General features: G+C 36.7%; 1 protein-coding gene across 4 annotated transcripts in view; it reads right to left on the bottom strand.

Moving 5' to 3' along the window:
- Positions 1-21,155, bottom strand: part of st18 (ST18 C2H2C-type zinc finger transcription factor) — a 94,950-nt gene that overhangs the window by 61,764 nt on the left and 12,031 nt on the right. The window contains exon 2 of one of the 4 annotated variants that reach the window (XM_077559055.1): positions 6,067-6,272. The exons of the other annotated variants lie outside the window; for them this stretch is intronic. Within the exon in view, the coding sequence (XP_077415181.1) occupies positions 6,067-6,196 (130 nt within the window). The 5' untranslated portion in view covers positions 6,197-6,272. The remainder of the gene's footprint in view (positions 1-6,066; positions 6,273-21,155) is intronic. 4 annotated transcript variants of the gene reach the window in all.

Here is a 21,155-nt window from a genome sequence, read left to right as displayed (position 1 = left end):
TTTCAAAAAAACAAAAACTAAATAAACTTGCTCTAGAAACAAATTAAAACTAACTAAATTTAAAAAAAAGAAGTCAAAATGAAAAAGAAAAACTGTACTGATAAATCCCAAACTAATCGAACCCTGCTTGACATCAGCTCTATCCCAAATCTTGCAGTATTGCACACCACTAAACTAAACGGCTCAACTGTGCACCTCTAATACCAACTGATACACACAAACCAATGCTTGACTGAAAACTGCCATCAAATCTCCCAAAGTGAAAGCACCGCTTCTATTCTGAGCATGACTGAGACTGACCAACCCCCCGTCCACCGATCATGCCCCCCCCCCCCCCTCCTCCCCAAGCACAAACGAGTCTGAACGGCAAGCTCAACTTACCCTTCTCTCACGAGCCTTTGTTGTGCATCTCATGGTGACACGCTAGATGAGACGGAGCACGAGGACAGAAATGAGGTGGACTTGTCCGCCTCATTGCTGAGAGAGAGTGTGTGTGTGTGTGTGTGTGTGTGTGTGCGCGTGTGTCACCCAAAACACGGAGCCCTTTCCCTTTTCCTTTTTTTTTTTTTTTTTTTTAGCCTTTGTGTCATTCACTTAACAACCAATCTCATTAGCTGCTGGGCTACAATGGCCTGAATTATGTTCTGTGTAAATACACCACATGGTGCTCCTCAAGGAAAGGTCTTTTTCATCACACACACACACACACACGCACACACACTCACATTTTCACCCAAAAATGTCTAAAGGGATGACAACAGACTGCACCTGAATAGAATAATTACTTTGGGGTGTGTCATTAACATAGCAGTCGCATACGATAAGAGATTGGATGGGCAGAGACTCAGCTCAGAACTTTCAATAATCATAAAAAAAATGTTTTTTAATATTAATAATATTGGTATATTATTATTATTATTGGTAATAATATTAATATTGCTTTAGTGTGTCCTTTAAAATGCCTTACTTTTATTTTTCGAAAGCACAGTCCTTAATTGTACTTAAATATATACATACGGCAAATGTTATCACAAAATAAGAAAGTACAGGAAAAAATAATAATAATAAAAAATAAATAAATAAAATTTCATTGTGCTTATGCTCATTTTGAAGATTTTGACAGTTTCACCTCAAGTGTACAATCAGGGGCTGAAAACGCATTTAAAGCAAATAAAAGTTCATTTTGGCTCTCACACCCCAAAAAAAAATTAAAAAATTAAAATTAAAAAAAATAAAAACATTGTGATGTAATATTGCGCCCACGAGGCCTCAGATTTGACCACGCTGTCAAAATGTATCATGGATATACATTTCTTAAAATATTATGGTACCAAGTCCACAGGGCCTACATCTAGTGATCACGTTTAGTAAAGGGGAGGTCTTAAATTTTTTATTTGGCTTGCTTAAACCTGCAGACGCGCTACTGTGAAAATCATTCATAAAATATATGAAAAAATATAGTTGGGTAGTATTTGGATATCAACTTTAGTCCGCTCTGTGTGCTCACATTTACTGAAGAAGTCTTAAATCTGATGAAAAATTGCTTTAAAAGTCTTAAATTTTGCTTCCTTTGATGAACCTGACGTGACCCTGATGTAAAAATGTTTGCTACCAGACAATCAAAATATTGTGATATTACTTTTAGTGGTAATGTTTTATGGATGCGAGGTTTAAATTTGAGCCCGTATGGCCCAGTCACACTTAGGGGTCACATTTAGTGAAAGTGAGGTCTTAAATTTAAATTTGGATTGCTTAAACCTGCAAATGTCCTGCTGTGAAAATGATTCATACAGTATACGAAAAATATTGTGGGAAAGTATTTGTATAGTAATGTGGATTGTAATATTTAGTTACTCTGAAAGAGAGGTAAAAAATGTTCATACAGTGTATGCAAAAAAAAAAAAGTGATATAATATTGAACTGCCTTTTCGTGGTAGGCATAATGCTTTATGGATACAAGCTTTGAAAACTTTCACGTTTAATGGAGGAGAGGTCTTGACTTTGATTCAAAAAGTCTAGCTTGCTGTAAATAAATAAATAAATAAATACATAATATTTATCTCATGTGGCCCACTCTTTCCTGATGGTCACATTTAGCGAAGGAGAGGTATCAAACATCAAAATGTTATGTTACATTTTGCATCATTAAACCTGCTGAAAAATTATGTTTGATACTATATGTATATTTAATAGCAAAATATTGTGGTATAATATTGACCCCATATGGCCCACTGCTTGTGTTTACATTTATTGGAGGAGAGGTCTTAGAAAGCTAAAATTTTACTTCCTCACACCTCAAACATATTTTGTCTAGTATCTGAAAGTTGCTTATATAATCTTGGGACAAATTTAGTCAAGAAGAGGCGTTCAATGTTATCCGAATTCGGACATGCCTTGATGAGAAGTGCATTTTTCTACAGTATATGAACAAATGTTGAGCTCCCGATACACCGATGTTAGAATGTAACTTCAAGCGATGACTTTGTAAGTCATTTCTGACAGTTCTGCCTGAAAGCGCATACATAAAAAATTTTTTTTTAAAAATGTAACGAGCGTACGCACTTGAAGTCATGACAGCTGTCCATAAGCATCGGGGACGTGTCTATTGGCCAACTTGACCCTCGTTGGGAGAGAAAACAAATAGAAGAAGAGAATGGCGCAGCCTGGGATTGGCGAGCCTGGTCACTGGAGATTTTCCAGACAAACGGTGCACCGGGGAAGGAAGGGAGGGGGGGCGAGAATAAAAAGGACAGGCTCCGAATCTCATTTTAACAGACCGCACACAATCTGGGCTCCCACAGAACTATCTCTGCCTGACCGCTTTCTATTTATCCCTTATCAGTGTTTACCAACCGCTAGTTTTCTTTCATTCACACTGTGAGGCAGTTCTCTTACTATCAGTCAACAGCTGACACCGTGGAATGGCCTCAAAGGCGAGAGGAAGGGATCAAAACTAAACCAAAGCTGTTTAAACAATACAACAGAGGAAATAAATTCATAAATCCTAATTCTTCCCAGCCCACAAGGGTATAAGCAGATGCTTTATAGTTAGGCCAACTGAGCCGGAGCGCAGCCAATGAGGTACGCTGCCATCAAGGTACATTGGGATGTATATTTAGGCCAAAAAAAAAAGGCCGTGCAGCAATGGGAAATATGGATTTCATCAGGGTTTTTTTTTTTTTTTGCCATGTCACTCAAAAAGCTTATTTTCTTGTATGCCATTTTACATAACCATAATACTCTAGGCTGAAGATTTTTAGATATCTTAAGTGTTTTTTCAATATGTGTGTAAGTGTGTTAATATATATATACCACACACGTATATATACATATATATATATATATATATATATATATATATATATATATATAAACACACATACCCACGTATATATACATATGCATACGTATATTCACATATATAGCTATATATGTGTATATATACGTGTATATAAGTATATATGTAAATATAAACAATAATTATTTCATTAAACATGTACTAAACAAAACATTTTTTTCCAATAGTTTGAAATGAATAGCATATTTTTTTAGTACATTTTCCTACAGTACTGCAATGACACCAATTGAGGACACACATAATTTAAATTGATTTAAGTACTAATAATAAAATTTGCACAGTTTTGTTTCAAAAATCATTTCATCAAAAATTGCCACATTGATGATTAATATTACTTTGCATTATTGTTTTTTAATTGCAATCGTTATTGTGCTGCTGATGAATGATACGACAACAAAATTCACGATAAGTGATATGCACAGAAAAAATTGGGTTTGATGTACTTGGAAAAAAATCTTGTAATGTTTTTTTCACATCAGAAATTCTAGTTAAACTCTTTGTAAAATGACTTAGAATTTCTGAGTGCGTCAACCTTTACTAAGCTTTTTCAAGTAAATATAACCCCCCATTTTTTCTGTGTACATCAAACAATCATTTGGAAAACAAAACTTGACAGGTGCAAAAACTTGCCCCTAACATTAATTACGGAACGAAACACACGATGACACTATCGCCTTGTTTTGTTTGCCCCCCCCCCCCCCCCCCCCCCCGCGGGACCACCACGCAAACAACTCTTTGTGTGGAATACTGATCAAAAGTTAAGTCATTAATTACATTTATCCTTTGGCCAGCTGCTCGACAGCAGATGGATCATTTCTCAGACCTCGTTGAATTAAATCCACATAATTCATTTTCCTGGATTAACCAAGTGAAGTTAGAGTGGGTGGCCAGGGCTGGTTGACGAGGGGGGGGGGGTGTCGGGACAGGTAACACAATGTCCCTCATCTTTTCATTAGCTTTTGTGTAGTCAAGCAAAAAAAATCTTGACGGTGATATTTTTAGAGGCTCGTAAAAGTGTTGGTTTGTCTTTATTTGCGGCCCTTTTAATTTGGAGGGATGGCAGCAGGGTACCATGGACAGTTCCTGCAGGCGAGCGCAGGTCACATGGACACGTTGGGTAGCAACCGACTCGCCTGCACTTTAAAGAGAGAGGGGGGGGGGGGCTTCTTACTTATCACTGTTTTACTACACACACACACACACAGACTCGATGCTGCTTGTGTAATTAAAGTAAAGAGGAGGAACTTTTCCTGTAATCTCTGGCAACAAAGTTGAGGAACAGCATACTTAATATATACTTCCGGACAGTTACTTTTCAGTTTAATAATATGTACGATTTGTATTCTGCAGGCCAGATAACAAATTTGTGTAAAGTCAATTTTACTCTGAAAAAGACGATATTCAGTCCCCGTCTAAACAGAGTAAACTTATTCTCTGAAGAGAGTAAAATATTCGGAAACAAACAAAAACACTCAACAGTTCAGGGTGGGAGGCAACCAATCTAACCGCTGACCCTTTCCACTCCTGCTCTGTGTCAATATATCGCAGGTGTCAGGTGGAATCCTCGTACCTCCATTTTTTAGTCTCCTTTTGGACAAGCCAGCAATATGTTAAGTAACAATAAGTCTCGCATAGCTCAAGTGGTAGAGTGGTTGTCTTCCATGCTGATGGTTGTGGGTTCGTTCCTAAACTGTCTTTTTTTTTAGTATTTTACTCTCTTCCAAATGTAAAATTGACTCCACGAAATTTACTGTGTAAGCGAAAATCCAAGTGGGATTTACAAAGTCAGTATCCCACTCAACTATTTTTTACTCCATAGTGACAGCTTTAAATGTGAACATTAGAAAATGCTACTTTTTTCTAGACCTTTAAAATGAATTTATCCCTGATTAAAATATTCCAGGTTTCAAAAAAAAACTTAAAAAAAACACCTATGCCGCAAACACCCTTTTGTAATCATCCAAGCGGATATTCCGAATCCTGAATGCGCCTCCCGTTCTCTTATCTGGTAAATGATGAACTTTACTAAAACGGCGGTCCGTTCTGCTAAACCAATAGTTGCTGGAGAGACTGCCAAGTGCTTTGCTTGCTTTCAAACTACGCCCACGTGAAACGCCAAAGTGTTACTTTGGCAAACTTTCACCACAAGTCCCGACTAGAAGGGTATGATCTTGATGATTTGACATGAAAACACAAGTTTTTCACATCTTAGACGAGGGGGGGGGGGGGGGGGGGGGGATAAACGATGTTCAAATAGAAGACACGAGCAATGTTTAAGTGCGTCAGCGGGTGCTCATTGGTCTTGTATGTACAGCTGTCACTGTCAAAGCCACAGGCGAGCCGCGACAATGCTTTTGTCTGCGCGCACAATACCGACATGTGTTCCTCTAAGACAAGCTTACAAACCGGCGAATTCTAATCTACAACCATCTCATGCTATCCGGACCATCAAAAAAAAAAAAAAAATTAGGGTCACACAACACTTTGAGCTGTTTAATCTCCCCTCAAACTGTCGCTTTCCAGAAAGAAAAAAAAATCCTCTAAAACGCCACTTTAGTGAAAACGTGAAGATCACAACAAGTTTGGAGCATCCCGGCGACCTTAAAGGCTTTTGTCGTTCGTCGGCCGTAGAACCGCGCCGAACGGTCCTCAATAAAAAATAAAAAATAAACTACAAGAAACCACACACGACAACTTTGAAAACCAACCTAGAGCTGCGATCCCAAAAGTTTGATTTCCTCCCAGTGTGCCGGTGCTGACGGCGGCGGCGGCGATGGCGGTGTCGGCGGCTGGCGCTGGTGCTGCGGCTTTGAAAGGTAGTCCCGGGGAATATGACATACTGTGCCTTTGACAGCCTCGAGATAAGCACCTGCGCTCGGGTCTCTTTTTACGTCACACCTCCCCATTCACAGCCCTTCAAACATGATGCACATTTGCACATCAACAGCCGCCCTCCCCTTCCCCTCCCATCGAACCCCCCAACCCACCCACCCTACCATCCTCCTCCTCGCTGTACTCCCACAGACACAAAACACACACACACAGTCACACAAGGAGGCAGATGCACGCGCGCGACTCGGCTACAGCGTGCGAGAGCGCGAGAGCGGCACATTGGTGCGGAAAAAAAAAGGTTCACTTACAAGATTCAAGATCATGTTTTTGTATTATTTTTTTCTCATATTTGCGAGGGGGGGAAATCGACATGCTCGGGAAGGAAAATGGTGTGGAAAAATGCAACACTTTTAACATTCGCACTCATTTTTTATGTCATATTTATCTGCTTGTCTTTTTCTTTTATATGACAGGGGAAAAAAAACTTTCAACTTTCAACCTCCCCATGCACAAAAAAAGTGTACTCGAGCAGCAGAGAGAGAGAGAAAAAAAAGGTATCACTCAAGACTAGGTTTGAACAATTTTGAAAAATAATCTCATTGTGTTTTTTTCAGTCAATATTGTGATAGTGATTTAATATTAGATCCTCTTCCCATGTATTTTTTAAGAAACAAAAGCAAACAATATCAGATTTATTATAAACGTTTTCGTCTTATAGGTTAGGTTAAAACAAAGACAAATGAACCATGAATTAATATGAAGGGCAGTTTATCGACTTTAATTAGTTTTTAATTTATCAACATTTTGACTTTCAGTCTTTTAAGCGTCTGCTACAACTTGACAAAATTCTACCAATTAAGTGAATCATAAATCAGATTACAAACTGTAATATTTTGAGAGTAAAAAAATAAAAAAAAACTTTTTAAGGGATTCTCTTTGTCCTACCAACCTGCTTAAATATCGGATTCACCAGTGTGCTCAGGTAACATATGATATACAATATACATGTTTACAAGACTCACACTCATACTTTTTATATTACTACTTTGATGTCTATCCTAATTCCACATTATAGTAACCAGAGAAATCACATACAACTGAAAAAGGCATACAGTATCCTCTCCTAAGCTTCTCATACGTCAGATTGTATGAGAGTGTTCTCACGCATCAGTTATGTACGAAAAGTAATCACACAACACTAAGGCTAATCATTTTTGTTTTATTTTGTAGTAATTGACGTCCTAACATCGTTTGACATGATAAAAACAACGTGACGTGATTAACTCATTCACTGCCATTGACGGCTATGGACGTCAAAAATTCATTTGAATTATTTCTATTAGTTTAACAATTTTTCCCACTTTTGTTAACAAGAGTATGAAAACCTAGAATTTTTTTTATCGTACATTTAGAACAGATATAAAATTTGTGATTAATTGTGAGTTAACTAGTGAAGTCATGCGATTAATTACAATTAAAAATTTTAATCGCCTGTCGCCCCAAATTTTTTATTAATCTTTTTTTTACGAATTAATGGCAGTGAATGAGTTAAAAGGTCTATATGCGCTTCCACTAAAGTAGGTGGCAGTAGCGCTCTCAATGTCAGAGTGCGCAGGGAGTATAAAAATGTCAACAAAGTTATTCAGCAGATTAATATTTATTTTTTGTTTTCTTTTATGTTAATAAGTGTGTACAATTTCATAGACAAATGATATTACTTATAGTATTTTATATATTTTTTATTTATATATTTTTTAGGGGGGTGGGAGTCATGACATATTTTCTTTTTCCTGCAGGGGGCGCAAGAAAATGATTGAGAAGCACTGCTATAGTTGCATGTGTGTACACTCAAGAAGCAGATTTGTGTGAAAAAGGCACTGCACAGACTCGTGAGCAAATTTATACTTATTTGTTTTAGTAATTTATATGGTCACCTAAATGTTTATGTATTTATATTAGGGGTGTAATGGAAACCAATTTGAATCAGAAAATAGTTTTTGATTTAATCGAACCAAACTGAATTGAATCGTTACATTTACAGGATGGGAGTCAACTTTAACTTAACTCATTCACTGGCATTGACGTCAAAAATTCAATATTAATACTATTTCTATTAGTTTGAAATTTTTTCTACTTTTGTTAACAAAAGTATGAAAACCTAGAATTTTCTTATTGTACATTTAGAACAGATATAAAATTTGCGATTAATTGTGAGTTAACTATTGAAGTCATGCGATTAATTACAATAAAAAAATTATCTTCTGACGCCCCTAATTTTTAATAATCTTTTCTTTTTTTTAAATTAGGGGCATCAGGGGATTATTTTTTTTAATTGTAATTAATCACATGACTTCAGTAGTTAACTCATGATTAATCACAAATTTTATATCTGTTCTAAACGTACAATGCATTTTTTTCTAGGTTTTCATACTCTTGTTAACAAAAGTGAAGAACTAAGAAATAGTTCAAATGAATTTTTGACGTCTATAGCCGTCAATGGCAGTGAATGAGTTAATCACGGGATTGGGACGGGAAAGGATCAAAAATTCAATAAGAAAATTCAAATGGGGGGGGCGGGATACGAGACTGGTAGTCATTCTGAATGGGAACAGGACGGGACAGGATTCATTTTCACTGGGACCGGAACAGGAAAGGATTTTTTTTCTGTGGCGGTGGGATGGGAAGAGAGTGAAAACTTCCGTGTCACCCGTTAATGCACACGAGGTATAAACTGGTATAAATCGAGTTGATGTTACTGATGATTTCTTGTTTCATTGAAATGAATTAACTTGAATAGTTTGGGCAAGCCTCCTCAGCATGATTTTACATATTTTTTCTAGGGGTGTCAAAATGAGTGCGTTCATTTTTAGTTAATTTAAAGTTCCTTTAACGCCACAATTTTTTATTTTTATTTTTTATTTTTATTTTTTAACGCACAATTAATGACCGCCCCTCACTTGGAAAGCATGTACTGGGGGAAAGTCGCAACGCAGCAGACACGTCCACGTCAAAATTAAGCAGCAATAAATTTTATAATAATGCATATATTTGTGGAGACGGGTCAAGTTGTATTTTACAATTTTCAAAATATGACGAATTTCACAAGTTACTTCATGTCAAAGATTAGAGAGCTCTTAATATAAAAAGAAATATGCACTGAGCTGTCATCATCTTAGAAGTGCAATTATGCCATCTAGTGGCATAAAAAATACCTCAACACAAATTCATATAACACTAGTTGTTTTACAGTACAGTACATCTTTTTAATTTTAACTCAATTTTATGGATCATTATGAAATTACTGTATCAATAACTAAAAAATGCAGCCATATTTCTATTCGTTCAACATTCTTTCAACCCTGTTAACAAGAGTGTGAAAACTAACTATTTTATTGTACATTTAGAACAAAACTCGTGAGTTAACTATTGAAGTCATGAGATAATTATGACTACAAATTTTAATCGCCTGACACCCCTCATTTTTTTCGCACAGTCTCCTTATGCTTATACCCGTTAGTAAAACAAATTTTGACTGACTTTATCACAAGAAAAAAGCACATAGGCCTCCTAAATGTGCACGCGTGTGCGCTCAAACCACCAAATTAGTGTGTGATAGACTAACATTTCAAGATCCTTTTCGCTAGTTTGTTGGCCCTAGCCTCATTTCCCGTGATATTTAAAGAGGGGAAAAAACTTTCCCTGGCTTTGTCATAAGACCAAGGCATATGCCCTCCCAACCTCCTCATACATCACTCATCATGCAAATGAGAGGGAATGTCACTCCTCAGCAGCAGATGGCCAGGGATGATAACAATGGCTCAACAGACCAGTTTCAATGTCTGCGACTTTATCGCTACGGCAACAACAAAAATAGACGATATGAAATCCTTGTCCGTTAATTTGATTTCACCCCCCCTCACCAAAACACCACCTCACTCCTCCTGTTCTTCTTCTTGTTAAATGTCTCCACCTGTCAGTCTGTTTCATTTCTCCCGCATCATTTCAATGTAAACGCCTCGGCCATCAGTGAAAAGGCAACCTGGAAATGATTTGGGGTGATTAGCAATGACTGCCGCCGAGCCCGTTATTCAAGTCACCGGGTGTAATTCCTCCCTGTAGGCCATGCTGGCCTTCCCCCCGATTAATAAAAGGGGGTCCTGAGAAATCACAATCCCGGCCCTCCAGCAAAAGTGATGTCACCCCCGTCGTCCTGCTGACTCCTGTTCATACAAGCCCCCGTGGCGGAGAGTAAACAGTGGCAGCGTTTAGCAAACACGGCCAGATTACAATGACAAAAGGCAACCACACTTCTGGGTGGAGCCTGAGGGCAAGGGGGGTGGGGGGGCAAAAAAAGGGGGAGGGTGGCTTTGGCTCCAACCCCCCGCCGCCCCCACCACCACTCTCCTTTTCCTTTTCACCCAGCTGATGGAAGAGGCCACCCAAACATGCTTATCACCCCCCCCCCCCCTCCCAATGAGTCGAGTCTCAAGGGAACCAACGTAAGAACACAATATGGAGTCATAATGTATTTCCACTTGTTTTCTACACGCACCAATACGATCGTTACTTAAAGGTCTGGCGGTTGATGGTCACCTTGTTTTAATGGCTCATTTGAAAGTCTAATGTCCAACTGTCCTCCAGAGCCACTCGGCCGGGGGAGACGCACAAAAGGAGAAGAAGAAGGAGGAGAGGAGGAAGAGGAGCCGGCGTCGGAGGCAAAAAGCGACATCTATCATTCGAAAGCATCTTATCAAGCAACAACGTCGCCGTGGGGACGACAACAAACTGGGATTATTTCCAGTGTCAAGACGACAAATCAACTTGTGTCAACGCGTGGCTGGCAAATTGTGTTCAACACACAATGTAATATTCTCGTCTTTGCTCCAAACATCTGTTCATATGTTTGGGGTGGGCATGAACGATTTTGAATAATAATCTAATTCCGATTTTTTTCCCCCTCTAGGTATTGCGATTGCAATTTAATATATGATTACTTTTCCAAGGTCCTTGTCCCATGTATTTATTTTTTTAACAAACATTAGCAATACATTAATCTGTATTACAGGCAACATCAGATTTATTATACATGAACATTTTGATCGGCTAAAGTAATTACTGGTAATATATATATTTTTGAAAAAAAGTTTATTTTATGAGTGTCAGGCGATTAAAATTTGTAATTGTTATTAATCGCATGACTTCAATAGTTAACTCACGATTAATCACCGATTTTATATCTGTTCGAAATGTACAATAAGTTTTCATACTTTTGAAAATATGTTAAATATAAATATGGCTACATCTTTTTGTCATTGATAGAGTAATTTAATAATAAATAATAAAATTGAGTTGAAATTAAAAAGACGTACTGTACTGTAAAAAACGAGTGTGATATTGATTTGTGTTGGTCATTTTTCTGCCACTAGATGGCATGATTGCATTTGTAAGACGGCAACAGCTCAGTGTATTTTTCATTTCATATTAAGAGCCTTATAATCTTTAACATGAAGTAACTTGTGAAATTCTGTTTAAAATTGTAAAATGCAACTTGACCCCAGTCTCCACAAATATATGCATTATTATTACATTTATTACTGATTAATTTTCACATGGACGTGTCTGCTGCGTTGCAACTGGAATTCCCCCAGTACAGGCTTTACAAAGGGGCTGTCATTAATCGCGTGTTTAAAAAAATAGTGGCTTTGAATTCATTCAAAATTAACACACTAATTTTGACACCCTATTTATTAACTTACTAAACACTTGGGATTTGTAGGGCCTTATTTTCATGCCAAGTCTATTACAAAGCATAGGCGATCTAAGTTGTCTTTCTTTTGGTAATTTGCTAGACTAGCGCAGATATACTGCGCAGTAAGAGTTTTGGGAGGGAACACAGCCGACTCCCGGCCAATTGAAGCGACTCCCCTCATCAATCCATTTAAATTCAGCCAAGAGAGGCAGTCTTTTGTCTTCATTTTGTGTGTCTTTTTTTTTGTCCAATCAGATTTCAGCTTCCACGTGTTGCTATACCAGTGTAAAATTCCTAACACCTACAGACAAAGTTTGAAGGCCTCGCCCCATGCAATATCAACAACAAGATAGTATTTTTACTTTTTGAAGAATCTGAAGTAATCAGACTACAAGTTGAATACACAGAGAATAAACAGGGGACGTCAGCATTGTCCACGAATTGGTTCAGATCTATCTAATTGAGAGGACAACGAACTGTACATGACTGAAAAATCATTTTCAAGGCGGACTTTTCCACCCCAAAAAAAAGTTTGAAAAATGTGGTGTTGAGTGAAGGCCGAGGCCTGTAAGCCACCGCCCGCCACTAGATGACATGAACTATACACTTCCACGGAGCTCAGCATATGTCTCCCTGTGCCTCAATCAAAACCACCAAAATTGTGTTACACCACCTGTGTTACCACTTAGACCTGGCTTTAGCAAGTCTAAAATATAGCCTACTTTGTCACCAAATTGCCAGATCTGCCGAGGGTGTGTTATAGAATACGGCACGCCAGAGTGCCTATTGGAGTCATACGCTTAACTACACTTGTCAAGGCACGAAAAGGAAAAGGCAAGTTTTTATGCCGAGCGCATGGGCACCTGCCTACAAAAATAAAATTTTGACTGTTTACTACGACAACCTCACAAAATTGTAGGGCTGTGCAATTAATCGAAATTCAATTACAATTTCAAATATTACACTACACAATTACAAAATCGGCATAATGGTAAACAAAAATAAAAAATTATTAACTCCTTCACTCCCAGCCATTTAAACAAAAGCAACCCCCTTCACTCCTGGCTGTTTTGCTGGCTTTTGACTGATTTTGGAAGGCCCACAGAATATTGTGTTCTATTGCTATAAAAACATAGAACCTACCAAAAGAAAGATTAGAGTCTCTTCTTTCATCAGGAAAAAAAAGTATATTTCTATCTGTTTCCGTTTTGCTGCAATTAGCATTAGAATATAGCTAAGTTTCATCATTATTCACAAATCTGTTTAGAAATGTGAGTAATGAGCTTGATTGCAACATAGGCCTGGTTGATCTCTTATACTCTGATGCCACCTGCTGGCTGTATTTGTAATTACTACCATTGCTTCACTCGCTGCATCAAAGCCTTCTTTCTGTATGCTCTAGCATAAAAAAACAACAACGTAAAAAAAACATATAAGTACGTCCTTGGGACACTTAAAACATTTAAAAATAGAACATATTTATACGTTTTTGTGAGCAAATGAGTTAATACTACTTTTGAGTTGACAAAATTTATATATTTGCACCTAAAAAAAAGACAAGTTAAATCAATCTTGTTGGGTCCAAAAGGAACTTGCATAATTATATTGTTTCAAATAATTTTATTTGTCTTAATATTTTGTACATGTTTAAACATTTCCTTGTTTTGTGCCCAAAAACAAATGGTTGTCTTAAACGCGATTGCAATTATTACCAAATGAATTGTGATTAATATTTTCGTCACAAATCGAGCCGGCCTAGAAAATAGGGCATAAACATAAGTCAGTCAGGCATACGTCACGATACAACAAATCGTTGGCTTTACTACATAGCGATATCGATTTGAATTCAAATAATTGCTCAGCCTTCGTTTGGGGAAAATACCAAATCAAATCTCCTTCCGAGCAAGCATAAAACATAAACTGCTGTTTTGTTGCGGTTGTTCCATCCCCTGAAAAAAAAAAAAGTGCGCTGATGGAGGAGTGGGTTGGACAGAATTACATGTCAAACAAGGGTGCGCGTTTTTAAAAGTGCTGCCTCGTATTTGTAGAAAGTGTTTGATTGCATTTAGAAAGGTATTACAATGGGTCACATCTGTGTCTAAAAGCTTTTTGCATTCGGCTGCAAATGATGCAAGCCCAGTGAAGTGTCGCAGCACCCCGTTGTTTTGGAGCACCATACCTTCCTGGCGCAAACAAAACCTACACAAACATGTCGGCCTCACTTCTTCTAATGCACTGTCGGGTCACCGTGTCAGCGCTGGAACTTCGCTCGCTCGCTCACTCCGCCGCACAGCGCACCCTGCAATTTCCACAAAACAATGCGGCTAATGTCATGTGGCAGCCCAAACAAAGAGTACTTAGGGCCATTGAATTGCACGGACGTGTACAAAATCCATATTCCATCTCAGCCTTCACTGCGGAAGAATGTATGCAAATACACTTGCGTCAACAGCAGATGATACTGCTTAATTGGCATTTATATATTTTAGATTTAGTTAAGAAATTAAGCTAGAGTTGTATTGTATCTCAAATCATCTTTCCCCATTGAAATGAGAGGAGACGTCAGTAATCCGTTCCAGCTTCCCAAAAAAACAAGAACATTTTTCCTATTTTTTTTTTTTAAACCAAAACAGCAATAAATGTAATGTAAAGAAATTAAACCGTTCTTGCAACTTTTTCTCTTTTTTTGTTGCTTCAATTGGACATTGTTCTGCATTGTGTGCACACCTTGGCCACTTGGGGGTAGTATAATACAGACATACAGATAGACAGTACATTGAGCCGATATCAGCTCCTCCATGAGCTGTGCTGTAGTGATACTAGTGGTTCTTCACAGAGGATAAAGAATATACACCTGTGAGTATTGTTACGTTATCTCACTGCATGCGTTACTACAATCTTTGTGTTCAAAATGGCAGTTTCTCAAATGGTTATTATAGCGCAAGACTCATTACTTAAGGCACCATGGTATATAAACTAGTCTTCCTGTCTTTTGTACTTTTTCATATTTAATAGAAAAGAGTTTTTAAAAAATGATTGTGTATAACAGAGCAGATGACACTGTTTTTACTCTTATTTTGTAGTTAATACAGAACAGAAGTTTATTTGCTCAAATGTTTAACGGTTGTATCAACAGCACAGATGATCTTGCTTTTATATTTTACATTTAATAAAGTAGTAAATTTAAGGTTGAAAAAGTTATCTCAACAGCAGATGGCACTGTGCCTCTGCTTTCATATTTTATAATTGATACAAAGTAGTCATCATTAGCAAAAAATTAGCATGTCGTCAGGTAAACGTTTCCGTCTTTAGAATTTTATTTTCAATTGAGAATATTTGTTCATTTGCAAATTAATTGCATATAACTTTGCCTTTAACATTTTATATTTAACGTATAATATTTAGTTACCCATGGCTATACCTATTTATTAATTTATTTATTTGTGGGGGAAGGTCAAAATTTGTGTATTGATTTTGAGTTAATTTAAAGTCCCATTAACGCCACAATTTTTTTAATTGTGCGATTAATAACCGGCCCTTGAATTGAAACTGAAAGGGAATTCCAGTCGCAAAATCATTTTGTAATAATGCATATACTGTATTTGTGGAGACTAGGGTATTTTGTTGTATTTTCCAATTTTAAAATTGTGCAGAATTTCACAAGTTACTTCATGTTAAAGATTAGATAGCTCTCAATATGAAAAGAAAAATGCACTGAGCTGTCACCAGCGTCTTAGAAATGCAATAATGCCATCTAGTGGCAGAAAAATGACTTCACCACAAGTCAATATCACACTCATTTTATTTTTTAACTAAATTTCATGAATTATTATGAAATTACTGTATCAATGACTAAAAGATGCAGCCATATTTCTATTAGTTAAACTTTTTCCCCACTTTAATGTCAAGAGTATGAAAACTTATTGTACATTTAGAAAATATATAAAATTTGCGATTAATCGTGAGTTAACTATTGAAGTCGTGATTAACTCATTCACTGCCATTGACAGCGATAGACATAAAAATTAGTTTAACATTTTTTCCACTTTTGTTAACAAGAGCATGAAAACCTAGATTTTTAAAATTGTATTAGAACAGATATAAAATTTGTGCTTAATCGTGAGTTAACTAGTGAAGTCAAACGATTAATTACGATTAAAAATGGTAATCGCCTGACGCCCCTAAATTTTAAGAATCTATTCTTAAAAATAAAAAAAATTGGGAAAAAATCATTACAATTATTTAATTTAATTTAAAATTAAAATAAAAGATTATAAAAAAATAGGGGTGATTAAAATTTTTAATCGTAATTAATCGCATGACTTCACTAGTTAACTCACGATTAAGCACAAATTTTATATCTGTTCTAAATGTACAAAAAAAATTCAAGGTTTTCATACTCTTGTTAACAAAATTGGAAAAAAAATGTTAAACTAATAGAAATTGTTAAAATGAATTTATAACGTCTATAGCCGTCAATGGCAGTGAATGAGTTAATTATGATTCCAAAAATGTAATCGCCCGACAGTTCTCAACAGCAGATGATGAAATTTTTTTCCTCTTGGAAATACAATTATATAATCGTTTCGTCTTTTACAAGAAATAGAGAGTAGCGGTCATTTGCAAAGCGAATGCGTACAAATAAAGTTGAAGTTCAGCGCTCACTCGCTGGCCGACTTCGCAGCGCACTCCGCAATCAACGGCAAAACAAAGCGACTAATGTCATGTGGCAGCCCGTACGCTCCAACAAAGCGCATTTCCACGGCCCCATTGAATCGCGGCAATGTGTACAAAATCTATATTAAACTGTGCTTAATCTCAGCCGTCAATGCTGGCGCTAATGTGACACAAACGTATCTTCTTGGTGGTCTTCAAGCCTCATTGTTGTCACTCTTGATGCCGCCTGTTCACCACAGAAAGTCACATAAAAGGACTGAATTAATTCTTAAAAAAAATGTATGAAAAAAATGTGTATTTGCATATGCAAATAGAAAGAAGCCAACATAAGTACATGTTGTTGATATGGCTGCGGGACACACACGTACACAACTATATCTTTATGTTAATGTCAGTGGCAAAGAAGATATTCCTCAGTATGTTTTTTCATGGGGATCACTATCTACACTGCGTGTCAGTGTGTCTCACTTAATAGCAACGGTTAGATGACGTCCCAGCCGTCCCCTTTGGGCCCATTCATGTGTGACCGGCAGCAGCCTTGCAATATGTTGACTCCTTTGGAGAGAGACACTTGCATGACATTTCACATCTTTAACTCATTCACTGCCATTGACGGCTATAGACGTCATACATTCATTTGAACTATTTCTATTAGTTTAACATATTTTTCCACTTTTGTTAACAAGAGTATGAAAACCTAGAAACATTTTACTCAACAGATATAAAATTTCTGATTAATCGTGAGACCTCAAATTTTTAATAATTTTTTCTTTTTAAAAAAAAAAAAATAATAAAATAAAATAATTTGAATATTTTTTTCTCCAATTTTTAATAATGTTTTTTTATTAAAAGATTATTAAAAATTAGGGGCGATTACCATTTTAATCGTAATTAATCGCATTACTTCACTAGTTAATCACAGATTTTATATCTGTTCTAATACAATGAAAAAAATCGAGGTTTTCATACTCTTGTTAACAAAAGTGGGGAAAATGTTAAACTAATAGAAAAAGTTCAAATGAATTTTTGACGTCTATCGCCGTCAATGGCAGTGAATGAGTTAAAGGGCACGTTTGCTACCTTTTGCAACTGACACTTTGCTCTTCAGTACAAGCCCAAGACCAAATGTGTTGCAACATTTTATGCCAGAGAGTTCTTCTACACTGAACTCGTCCAAGGGTTCCTTTATGGACCTTGTTTTGTACATTGGGAACACATTTTCCCTCTAAACATTTGCCTCGTCAGATTCATTAGATGGCACTGTTTTCTAAATCAAACAGAGTAGATTTAGACCGATTTTTATGTCATTCAGGTATACATAGGTCAGGTGCATAGGAATCCCTTTCCAAAATGAATAAGAAATAAATGAGGCTGTTTTTGTTATTCATATTAAATACAAAGGAGGCCTCAATCTGCAAAATCAGTGTGCACATGGTGCTGTTTCTTAAATTTTACATTTAAGCCTGAGTTGTAAGCCATTTAACTCCTTTGATCCCAAAAACGTATAAAAAGGTTCTATTTTAAATATTGCCATGGTCACAAAAACGTATTTAAAAAAACAAACAATTTATACGTTTTTATCTAGGTTTTTTATGATAGAGCATACAGAAGTCTTTGATGCGTCCTCTGACCTAAAGAGGTGGCTTCAAGTAATGGTAAGTATTACAAAAACGGCCAGCAGGTGGCTGCAGAGTATAAGAGATCAACCAGGGCCATGTTGCAAAAAGCTCTTTTCCCCAGTGTTTTCAACAGATTTGTGAATAATGATGAAACTTAGCTATATTCTAATGCTAATTGCTGCAAAAGGGAAACCGATAGAAATATACTTTTTTTTCTGATGAAAGAAGAGACTCTAATCTTTCTTTTGGTAGCTTCCACGTTTTTAAAGCAATAGAACACAATATTGTGTGGGCATTGCAAAATCAGTCAAAATCCAGTAAAACAGCCGTGAGCGAAGGGGGTTGCTTCAGTGAAAATGGCTGCGAGTGAATGAGTTAAAAAGAAATGTGCATGAATAAACTTTTTCAACAGCAGTTCGCAGTGTTTTCCTTGCCTTTGCAATTTATACTTAATAGAGAATTTATTTATTACATAAAGTTGCCCCACCTGCAAGTCGTGCTGATTTTTTAATATTTTATATTAAAGCTACTGAACACAGAAAATTCCATTTCTAATCGCTACTGCCACCTGTGGCCATGAAACTGCGCACTCCCTGCGCACATGACGTCACATCTGCAAACAGAGGGTGGGAAACTCGAACCCGAATCCAGTCTGAAAACTATTGGCCAGAGACTTGCAGGAGTACCCATTGTGAACAGCTAAAGTTTTAATCGACTAATTAGAAGATGTTTCAGTCATAAAGCATCAAATAAAAAGGCTATTGTAAAGATATTTTTGGCCAAAGTGTTACTGAGAGCAGCTTTAAAGGGGAATTCAAGTTAAAAATGTTCTACACAATTCAATTCGAATGTTTATTTGACAGGGACAACGTAGTTACAAACTTGCAACTGATGCGATCCACATAGAGGTGATAGCTAATGCTAATTCTCAACATTGCGGCACAATATAAAATGTGAAATATACATCAATTAAAAATACCGAAGAAAACACAATTCAAAATCATAGAACATTCGGGCTCGCATCGCAAACGTCATGTGACCAAACCCGGAAAACAGGCGAGCTATGATGGTCGCAATGTGAGCCCGAAGGCACTTTGACCTCAATTTCAAAAACTTTTTTACTTGTCTGTCTGTCTGTATTAAATGCACAGTAAAAAATATTTGCAAAATTAATGTTTATGAATCAAATTGTCAACAGCATTTGGCGCTGTCTTCTAGCTTTGACATTTTATAATTAATACAGATCAGTCTCACTTACCCAGTTTTACTCTATTTTGTGCTGTAAATTGATCGTAAATTAACATTATTTTATAGTAAAAAAAAAAAAAGAATAATTAGAATAGTCATTAATTTGTTGACTGTGTGTAAAAAAATATATCAACAGCAGGTGGTGTTTTTTTCTACATTTTGGATTTAGAATTTTAAGTCTACAATTCAGGTGATGGTATAAATCTCAGCTCAGTTTTTGCATTATATATTTAGTACATTGTGCAATTTCTTTTGTCAAATGAACAGATCATAATCAACCTATAACATTTTTTTGCTTTGGGGCAGTGATGTCAGGCTCCATTTGAATTCTGCCTAGCAACAGGTGGCGAGCTGACTTTTGTTGTGGGATAAATGTATTTGGTGCATTACTTTTAAAAAGCTACCTTTTAATTACAAAAAAAAAACAAAAAAACTGTCATTAGAGATGCTAATTTGCTTGGGATTTGCCGCCGATAATAAAAAGCATCTCCCGTCGGCCTCCACCAGTCGGTCTGTGCTGCCCTCAAACGCTCACATGAGACAAATCAGCGCCTGAGCGAGCGGTCAGTCCCCGCCTGGCTTTTGCGGTTCACGGGCCAGCGACTCATTGTCATTGGGCGGCGACGTGCGCATTCGCCGGCGTCTCTGGGGGGTCTCGGCCCATCTTTTTCTGCTCGGGCAGGAGCACAATGAAAGCAGACACGCCTCTTAAAGGCCAGATAGCGGCTTAGATGTTGGGCCAAAACAGCGAGCGGGGGAGACAATGGTAACAGGTGTGTATTAATGTGCACACGGGTAATGACCTTGGTGGCCGTAATAGTGTGTCTAGACACAAAAGTGATGGTGAGGCATTGCCGTCTCATCTCGCATGTCCCAGGAGTGCTCGCAAATTGTGCTTGTGATAAGAATAAACATGACTGGCATAAATATGGTTAAAAACAACATGAACTCATTCGCTGCCATTGACGGCTATAGACGTCAAACATTTATTTGAACTATTTCTATTAGTTAAAAATAAATTTCCACTTTTTGTTAACAAGAGTATGAAAAGCTAGAATACTTTTTTAGAAATACAGATAAAATGTGTGATTAATTCAATTTTAATCGGCAATTGATTTTTTTATCGGAATTAATTGCATGACTTCACTAGTTAACTCACAATTAATCACAAATTTTATATCTGTTCTTAATGTACAATAAAAAATATATAGGTTTTCATAACAAAAGTAGAAAAAATGTTGAACTAATAGAAATAGTTCAAATAGATTTTTGACGTCTATAGCCGTCAATGGCAGTGAATGAGTTAATCATAGACCCAGAACACATTTTGTTGAATTGTAGCTGGATCTGACACAAGAAAGTAGCAAAAGGCTAGAAGATGATTTCCTTTTGGGTTAGGGTAGGGTTGCTTAGGAAATAGTCATATCCCTGACAAATTTGATGAAACAATATTTTGCACAATTCTTGGTCATTTTAAGCACACGGGATGCAAATCTGTACGTGTGCGATATTTTACGTGTAATGCCACTTTTTCAACTTTTTATTAAATAAGGAAGCAAATTCCAAATTCCCTGTGGTGTGTCACCGGATTAAAAGTGTAATGGCGGTCTTGTCATTTAATTATAAATGTGCAAAATTTTCACAAAATAAAATAAAAATAGATTTTTTTCTA

This window comes from Vanacampus margaritifer, chromosome 2 (assembly GCF_051991255.1).
Source record: "Vanacampus margaritifer isolate UIUO_Vmar chromosome 2, RoL_Vmar_1.0, whole genome shotgun sequence".
NCBI classification, from domain to species: domain Eukaryota; kingdom Metazoa; phylum Chordata; class Actinopteri; order Syngnathiformes; family Syngnathidae; genus Vanacampus; species Vanacampus margaritifer.
This window is presented reverse-complemented; position numbering and strand designations above follow the sequence as displayed.